Here is a 10090-nt window from a genome sequence, read left to right as displayed (position 1 = left end):
TGAATTTGGATAGTTTTTCAATTATTTATTATATTATAACATTAATATAGTCTAATTATTATGATTTTTTGACCATATTTGTAAAGATAATGTAGCAATACAATATGATAAAATCCTAAATCATTTAATATATTGCATCTTTATTATAACCCAATATTACTTTTATTTACTTGAAATATGCTTCTATTAAATTCTTCAATATAGAAAAAATAATTCATTATTTGCATGCCCAAAGAAGCAAAAATATAAATTAAAATTTTGATAAATTTTTTGGAAAATTCTTTTCCATTTTTTTTAAAACTATAAAAGAAAGAGTTTTAAAATGCAGAAATTTCCTTTTAATTTTTCTAATACCATCATAAATATAATTTTTCTAATACCATCAACAAGAATTCAAAATAAATAAATATAACAAAAATTCTTTATATGCTCTTTTTTCCTTTTTATTAAAAATTCTTACAAAAGAGATTATTTGATATTGAGGCATAATTGTTGCTTAAAAATATTTTAAAATTAATTAAGACAAAAATTGATTAATGACAATCTTCAGGTTGTGTTTATTTTTCTAACTTAATATTGAATGTAATTTGTTTTAAAGGATTTTTTTTTCACTTATTACTTATTTTTATATAAAAAAAAAAAATTGACTCAATAAAAAAGGAGAAAATATTTGATTTTTTCAAGATTAAAAATAATTTTTTGAAACAACCAAACACAATGTTGACGTAATCCTCACTAAGAAAATAAAAGTTATGCTTAAATGAGAAAAACACCCAAGAAGGGGGTGAATTGAGTTTTTCAAAAAAAAATTCAACATAACAAATTCAAGCACAATATAATAAAAAAAAATAAAGAAATAGAATTAGAAAATTCAAACTTGGATTTTATAATGTTCGACACTTCCTTGCCTACGTCCACTCTCCTCAATCTCCTAATTGAGTGAGGGTTGCACTAGCTTGAAGCTTCAACCAAACTTCCAATCCTTTACATTTGGATTCCGGCTCCAATGGACTCTTATATAATCTCTTCAAGATTCAAACCTCTTGAAGATTTTAACACTCAAGTTTTACAAGAAAGAATCTCTCAACCTAACTCAAAGATAGATCAAATACAAAACAAAGTTAGGATGACTCACAAGGGTGCACTAAAAGATATGCAAGTGATGATTTAATGCACTAAGAAAGAAATTAGAGTTTTTAAGTCAAGAACATGTAAATAGACAATTGATTGCAAATGTTCTCTATGTCATAAATGAAGTGGAGCTCTCAATTTATAGGTTTCTAAGCTCGAGAGCCAAGAAAAGCAAAAGGCAGTCTTGACCTGTCAAGTTGGGGGTTAACCGGTTCACTAGCCGTTGGAGTATTTAATGTTTTGGTAGGTTACCGTTGCCTCTACCGGAGGTCGACTGGGAAGGAGGAAACCTCAATCAAGAAGAGGAAGCTACCGGATGAGAGAGAGTATTTTTGGCATTCCTTGACCGGACCTCGACCGAACAAGGGCAACAGGTCGACCGGTTCCCCAACCAATTGAGCCGATTGGCCAAAGCCTCGATCGATTCAACCTTTTGGCCCCGAAAACTTATATATTTCAATTCCTTTCTTTTTTAACACTTAGGCAAGGTCTTTAGGTGAATTAATATGCCAGTTTTGAAACGTTTTGCCTAAGGTACATTTGATAAAACTCGGGTTTTAATGAAATCGAAATTTTAAAGAATAAACCGAGTTTTCAAAGATGCATAAAAAGGTATGAAAAACCTAAGTGCACTAATGCATTCATCTTGCATTCGTTTCCTATGATCAAAAGTCTTCCAAAAGTCTCGATCTTGTATCCATTTGGTTATTTGATGAATTTCTGAATTTATACATGAGATTCTTTACCATTTAAACCAATTAGTCACTTAACCATAATTTGTTATCATCAAAACCTTATTAAGAGAACCATTGGGCTAACGCTCACCCTCTTAATATTTAACAAAAATAAAATAAAATAAAAAAATAAATAACCTAATACTTAATACAATTAAATTTTATTTAAAATTAAGTTTATTCTATATAGATATAAGTAAAAAAACAAACACCATATAACTCTGATTTAGCAACAAACAAAGTTTTTCTATACAAAAATTCATTAAGCTGATTTTGAGGAATGTGATGCTTTTGTATTAAATTTGTTTGCAATCAAAATTTCGCAATTCAAAATTGTTATGTTACATAAAAAAAAATTGACCATATTCTATTTATGATAACAAACTAAATTTTTTCACTTATAAAAAAATTAATTCTTATATTTAGAATTAAAAATTTTAAAATAATTTTGATAATCATGTTTGATTAATAACATTTTTTCCACTTTTTTTCTTTAAATTTTGTTTTTAAAATTTAACAAAAAAAAACTAAAAATATAACAAACAAAAAAAAATCTTTTGATTTTTAAAATTTTTAAATAAACATTAAAATGGAAAATTAACACATACTATATCACTTACCCTCTATTTATTCATCTTTATTAAATCAATAATATTTTGGTCTCATATAAACAAATCATATAAAAAGTGTGTTTTCATACATTCATATGAAGGAAACCACAAAATAGGAACCAAGTTTATAAAATACAAATTTTAAGCAGTTATCTAAAAATAATTAATATTTTATACATTTTTTTAGTCAAAGATACTGCATTTATGCTATGTTTGGTTTCCAAAAAGTATTAAGAAAAAAAATGTTAAAAAAAAAAATGTTAAAAAAAAAATTATTTTCTATCAAATATAATTAAAATTAGATAAAAATTTATACATTTTAAAATTATTTAATCTTTACATGAAAAAGAAAAAATAAGTTAAATGAATCTGAAGTGGTATATAAAATAATTTATTAATTTTAAATTTATTTTTTTATTTTCCTTTACTTCTTATTTCTTTTTTACTTTTCCTCACAATTTTTTTTTTTGTATTTTCTATGAACCAAATATAGTCTTAAATATTTAAATACTATATTTCAATAATATAAATACTACATTTGATAATTTTAAATACTACTTTTAACATGTGAGTATATGAAATTTGAGTTATTTTTAAAATTTTGTTATTTTGTAATTATTTTACATGTACGAAAATAAAGTTTTTTGAAAAATGATAAAAAAAATATAATAATCTAAAAATCTCAACTTCTTATTATGTATATAATTATCAACATGCCCTTTAAACCCATGCAAAAATCTATTAAAAAAATTGCCCCTTAAATACATGAATTTAAAAAAAAAAAATTCTTTTTCCATCTTTTTTTTTATTCATAATAGAGAAATAAAATAAAAATATTAAAATATCATCAAACATCTTTCTTATCCAACACGTTTTCCATATGCAAGAGCACCGATCTCTTTTGATTAATTCCTTTTTCACATTTTCCCATGCAGCCAATTTAGTCCACCCCATTAATTCATTTGAATTGTTCAATCCCATGCTTTCACACTAAGCCTTTTCCTAAAAGACAACTCAACTTTCTAAAAAAAATAATAATAAATAAATTGGAGCTTATTTAATTATTACAAAAAAAAGAAAAAAAAAAAAAAAAGAGGAAGGTGTTGAAGGGTCAGCGTCAGATGGATCGTTCATCATTTATGATGCATGTGTGATGCCTAAAGAATTTGATGGTTTTTGTTTTTTTATGTTTTTTTTAATAATTGATTTGAATATTTTTTTTGCAGTCTGTTTTGGGTTCTTGTGGGCTGGCTGCCAATTTTCCAATAGGATTTACCTAGTCGTTATGACATCAATCATACCTAAGCCTTACGTTTGCTTCCTAAATCAATAAATTACTAATTTTACTTTTCAAAATTAAAATTATAAAAATTTAATTTCCTTCTCCAAATGATACATAATTTTTAAATGGTCAAAATCCATAATGGGAAGGCAATATGAGATAAGAAAAAAAAGAAGATAAAATCATTAATTGATTTTTTTTTTAATTTTAGCCATATTTTGTATAATTTTACTTTAATAAATGGTTTTATATAAGAATATTTTTAGAAAAATGAAATTATTTTCATATTCTCTCATCTGATAATGCTTTTGATAGTAATTACAGTAAATATTTATGTTCTTTTTAATATTTAAAGAAAGATTTCAAACTTAATGTTCATTTGATAATGATTTTAAGAAGTGTTTTTAGTATTTTTAATATTTGAATGATGAAAATTTCAAGTGTTAAGAGATTAAAAATATTTTTTATAATCATTATCAAATACACTTTAATAAAATGTGTTTAACATTAAATTTATAAATTGTTTTTAACTTTTTTAATATTTTTAAAAGTATTACTTTTATATCCATTGACAAGATAGAAGTATGTATTTTTATTTATTTTTTGAAATTTTCAAATTTTGTGACCTAGTCTACCTCGATGTCATCACCACCACGTAGTAAAGGTCATCACCACCACGTAGTCATGTAATTTCTTTTTTAATTACTTTCCTTTATTTCAAGATTATTATTATTATTACAATTAATATTTATATAAAACCCATAAATATTATATTTTCCTTTTAATTCCCATACAAATACTTTTTTTGACAATTATATCTTATTATGTATAAGTTTTTTTACTAATATTTAAATTTCCATATTATTCTATAAAATATAATTAATTTATGTTTTGATGGAGTTTTGAAAAATATAAAATTAAAAAATATATATTTTTTTAAAATTACAACTTAATTTTTTTCATACAAATAGAAACATTTTCTATCATAAATAGACGATGATATCACAAATATTACACTCAAAAATTGAATTTGTTTAAGAAGATTTGATTCCAAATTAGGGTTTAAACAAGTAACAACCAAACCCTAACCTAGCCTGGGATTTTCCTCCACTTTCCTTTTGAACTAATTTTTCCTTGAAATTAACCAAATCCAGAACCGATTCGGGTATGAAAGGCGGGCAATCGATGACTGCCCAAGATGCAGATCTTGACTTTGTAGGGAGATTTTTTAACAGAAGGGCAAAGCCACCATCATGGTGACATGAGCTTGACATCAGCATCATCATTGGTCCAGATAGAACCAATGTGGGCTCCATTCATCCCCACGCCTCCAACTCCCAAGTCCCTTGTGTCAGGCCCCAACCAACCCCCCTCAACTCTATTCATATTCCTCGTTCTCTCTCTCTCTCTGCCTCTCTGTCTTTCTCCATTTTCCAACTTGTCTTCTATATATATATATAGGCATACGCAGTTGGAAACATAGCCCATCTACACAAAAGAAACACAAGGAATACACTTGTATGAGAGCTGTAAACTACGGGTTACTGCTATTGAATCAATACCAACCAAGCAGAGTTTCTTGTTTCGTGAGGAAAATCATGTCTGGATCAGATCATTCCTCTGGTCTTGATCAGCCAAGGTTGGTGGTCAAGAAGGTCTTGGCCAAGCCTCAACGTGAGGGTGAGGGTGCTGTTGTTAGGAGGAGCATTGGAAGGTTTGTTCTTAATATTTTTTTTTTATTAGTATGTGTTTGTTTTTTTTTGGCAATTTTGATTCATGGGTCTTTGTTTTCTTGAGTTTTTTTCCATCTGGGTGTTGAATTGTTTGTGGATTTTGATTGCTGGGTTTGTTGACTTTCAGGAGTGAATTGAAAAACCTCGATCCTTTTCTCATGTTGGATGAGTTCGCAGGTATGCTCTATTGAAAATTTACACCCACTTTGGCATTGATTTATTTGTGGATTACCGTTACCTTCCATTTGGTGGCTGTGGAGAAGAAAAGAAAAATGAAAATTTGATTTGTTTTATTAAAGATTTTCTCATTAACCAAACAGAGGATTTTATTGATTTGTAATTAAAAATTTCTTTGCTGTTTGATGTTTCAGTTGCACCGCCTGCTGGTTTTCCGGATCATCCACACAGAGGTTCTTGAACCTTTCCCATCAATTTCAATTTTGTTCCTTGAATTTAATTATCATGGTGGATTGAAATCTTTCATCAATCTTCATTTTCTTTGGTTCTCATGTCAACTATATGTTTTTCAGGCTTTGAGACTGTTACGTACATGCTGCAGGTACCCTTAATTTCTTCCCTCCCCCACACAACACCTTTTTTTTTTTTTTTTTTTTAATGCTGGGCTCAATTCCTGTTTGAGATGGTTGAATTGAATGCAACTGATCTTGGGGTTTTTTGAATTTCAGGGAGCTTTCACTCATCAAGATTTTGCAGGGCATAAGGGCACAATCCGAACAGGGGATGTGCAGGTAAAGAATTGGATCAGTGGAACCAAGATTTGATCATTTTGATGTGTAAATCCTTTCTCTAACATGTTGATTCTGTGCAGTGGATGACTGCAGGCAGAGGCATAATCCACTCTGAAATGCCTGCAGATGAAGGAACCCAAAAGGGCTTGCAGCTTTGGATCAATCTAGCATCCAAAGACAAAATGTAAGGATCTCTCAACACAAATTCCAAACACAATTATGATGAAATCTACAGTTTTCTTCAAAATAATTTTGGTGCATACCTTTCTGTTATGCCACTTTGTGAAGAATTCACATTTACTCAATTCAGGATTGAACCAAATTACCAAGAATTGCCGAGTGAGGACATCAAAAGAGCAGAGAAAGATGGCGTTGAAGTCCGGATCATAGCAGGAGAATCAATGGGAGTCCGGTCCCCAGTTTACACCAGAACTCCAACAATGTACCTTGATTTTACTCTAAAACCAAGGGCCCAAATGCATCAAAGCATTCCAGAATCATGGAACTCCTTTGTGTACATAGTTGAAGGGGAAGGAGTATTCGGGGTAGTGAACTCATCTCCAGTGACCGCTCACCATGTCTTGGTTTTAGGCCCTGGTGACGGCCTGAGCGCGTGGAACAAGTCATCCAAACCGCTGAGATTTGTGCTCATTGGAGGGCAGCCTCTGAACGAACCTGTTGTCCAGTATGGGCCTTTTGTCATGAACACACAGAAAGAAATTGAACAAACTATTGAGGACTATCACTATAGCAAGAATGGATTTGAGATGGCCAAGTACTGGAGATCCCAGTAAGTGGGCAAAGGCTCATTTCTTGAAAGCCTCAGCATGTTGCAAAGAGAAATAAGGGGCACTAGCTCTCTCCCTCTCTCTCTCTGTCTCCCTCTCTTTCTCTCTCTATATTTATGTCAATATTGTATCGTCTTCTATTATCCGTACAGAGCAACTAGGAGTTAATTTTTTTTCCTATTCATGGGAGGAAAAACTCCGTAAAGGCCTCAAAATTGTATCATGGGTTAGCTTCCTTTGGGTAATATTTATTTAGTAGATGAAATAGAATATGATTATTTGTTTGTTTTGTCCAAATGTTGATGATTTTGGGAGATGTTTGTGCATGATAACTTGGTGGTTGGAGGTGGAAATGGTGGTGGTGGTGGGACTAGGGGTTTGTGATGTGGGTTGGGTTCACAATCATATCTACAGGGCTTGGTGACACTCCACCTACAATTTAATTGCTACAAGCACTTAATAGAAGCAGAGCAAGGGGTTTGATTATTGTAGCCATATTTTGATTTGGTTATGAGTGAGGATCTTCTACTCTGATAGGAATTTTCACGTGGTCACATCAATTGATTCTCTTCCTTAACTTTGTTTTTTTCCCATCGTCTTTTAATTTGCCCCGAGAATCAAGTCTTTTTTATAATGCTAGCGTAACATTGAAGTTCATTCTTATTGTTTTTCATTCAAGTCCTATTTGTTTTTCTCATACCTTTATCCATACAATATCAACCATTTATCAATAAATATCAATTTGATGTTTTTAAAAAGAGTCACTCTAATAGGAATTGAACTAGTTACATTCATTTTAGTATACGATTTTATGGTCAAGATAAAAAGGGAGAATTAGAGAGGTGTCTATCCTTCATTTGAGAGATTTTTCAAAGGAATGTCGTTTACAGATGTAATGGACTTATTCATCGTAAAGTAGTTGCACCAAGCATCATGCTTTCCCACCTAAATCTCAATCCATTATTGGAGAATCTTGAAAATGAACTCTCGTTTTTTTTTCATGTTTCTAATGAATAATCCAAATATAATAACAAATGAAAAAAGAAATTGATCTGAATTCTAACATTCCAAATATCGTAACTTTAATTATTGGATTATAGGAATCATAATCAAATTTCAAACATTATGTAATTATTTTTTAAAATATATTTTTTTATCATATGATATGATTTTGAGGATTATCTTATACCATAATAATAAACACCTTTTGAAATAAGTCATGAGCTCAAATATATTTTATATGATAGAATCCCCTAAACCATTCATTCATCCATCTAGAAATTTGGTTCCATGAATTTGTGGTCCATGATGATAGGCCAAGAACAATATTAACTAGCAATAATAGTTCATAAATCATGGAAACCACAACCAAAAGCATGAAACCAATGATATTAGTTCTTATTTTCTGTCCTTACCATATTGATAATGGAATCAAAACAAAGTCAAAAAATGCTGAAAATCATGTGGAAAAAAAAATTCTTTTTCTCAATCTCGTATGTTTTGTATGAGACGTTTGGACAATGAAGTCACAAGTTTCAACAACATTTTGGATGTAATAATTATCATTTCTTTGAGATCCTTTTTGCGGAAAATCCGGTTCCTGACATATGATTTTGCCTTGTGGCCAAATATTTGCCAACTAGTCTCCAGCCAGCTTGATTTAGACACTTTTCCAATGGCTTTACCCCCAAATTTTCTTCATTTTAAGTCCAATTGTGGACCCAAACCATGATTTTCCTCCATTTCTCACTTCACCATTGAGTGCCAATTTGAAGGTCTTCAATCTCAAGTACCTTTTTTCCATTTGAGTTCAAATGGAAAATGGTTTTCTTCTTGAAGAAATAATTTTATCGATAAACTATAATGTCTCATTTGAGGTAATTTTCTATTGTTGGGTTTGATCGGAAGCTAAAACTAAGACTATGGAAGAACTTGTTACATAAGTTAAAGTAAAGCTTCTACTAGAAGCAATATTTTTTTAACTTTCATATTAAACTCTTTTTTCAATCACAAGAGTACTAGGGCACCACATAAATCAATTATCTTTAAAATAATTCTTAATGATGATATTAGCCGTAATATTCTTTAACCCAACTTTAGAATGTGGGTTATATTGATATAGTTAATGTTTACAAGGCCAAATACCCTATTGGATCAGGATCGTAAATTTGGTTTTATTTCCTCTTATAAAGTTAAGAGAATCCCATAGTATTAGATTGATATTGTAATGAACATTTATAGAGAGTCATTGGGCTTGGAAATTGAATTTCTTCTATTGAACTTAAAAAAAAAATGGTTTGCTAAGCATAAAAGAACTTACAAAAAAAAAAAAGTTTATGCCTTTTTATAAGTTGATCCACATAGGGTTTAAAAATTAAAATTAAAAGATGAAGTGTCTATTGCAACATGTTGGAGATTACTCATATTGGGAATGAACAACAGCTTTACATGACATATATGGCATATGCCCCATTGGCATATGGAGAGATAGTAAAGGCCAAAGTACATAAGGCTTCTCTTAAATGGGATTTTGAATGGCCTAAGAGTAAGTCAACAAATACATCACTTTTCTTTAAAATCATTCTTAATGATGATATTAATGCAATATTTTTTAACTTAATTTTAAAAGGCAGGTTATATTAATATTGTTTATGTTTACATGACCTAATGATACCTTATTGAATTAAGGATCATAGATCTAGTTTTATTTCCCCTTATAAAGTTATGTTGAATTCTATGGTACTATATTGGTATTGTATCGAACATTTATGGAGAGCCATTGAATTTGGAGATTCAAATTTCTATCCTTAAACTCTAAAAAGAGATGGTTGAGGGAAAAAATGGTTTCCTTTACTCCTTTTTTTTTTTTCTTATTTCCTTACCTTGTTTATTTTTGCTTCTCTCTCACGATTTGCAAATTTGGTTTCTCTCGTGCAATCGCATCACTCTCAAAATGACCATCTCATTTCATGTTCCTTCCCATTATGTTCCATCGCAATTGTAATTTTTTCTATAACAACATTCCCAAGGGTGCTCTAAGTCTTGATTTTTCTTTTCTTCTC

General features: G+C 29.8%; 1 protein-coding gene across 1 annotated transcript; it reads left to right on the top strand.

The window, feature by feature from the left end:
- Positions 1-5168: 5168 nt before the first annotated feature.
- LOC117913873 (pirin-like protein) lies at positions 5169-7325 on the top strand. The gene is made up of 7 exons (XM_034828968.1): positions 5169-5472; positions 5619-5668; positions 5863-5901; positions 6022-6050; positions 6178-6240; positions 6321-6424; positions 6551-7325. Exons 1-7 carry the CDS (start codon positions 5279-5281, stop codon positions 7032-7034), a joined length of 963 nt encoding a protein of 320 aa, XP_034684859.1. The 5' UTR covers positions 5169-5278; the 3' UTR covers positions 7035-7325.
- Positions 7326-10090: the final 2765 nt, after the last annotated feature.

Source organism: Vitis riparia, chromosome 5 (assembly GCF_004353265.1).
Source record: "Vitis riparia cultivar Riparia Gloire de Montpellier isolate 1030 chromosome 5, EGFV_Vit.rip_1.0, whole genome shotgun sequence".
Taxonomy (NCBI): Eukaryota; Viridiplantae; Streptophyta; class Magnoliopsida; order Vitales; family Vitaceae; genus Vitis; species Vitis riparia.
The sequence above is the reverse complement of the archived record's forward strand: the minus strand, read 5'-3'. Positions and strand labels throughout refer to the sequence as shown.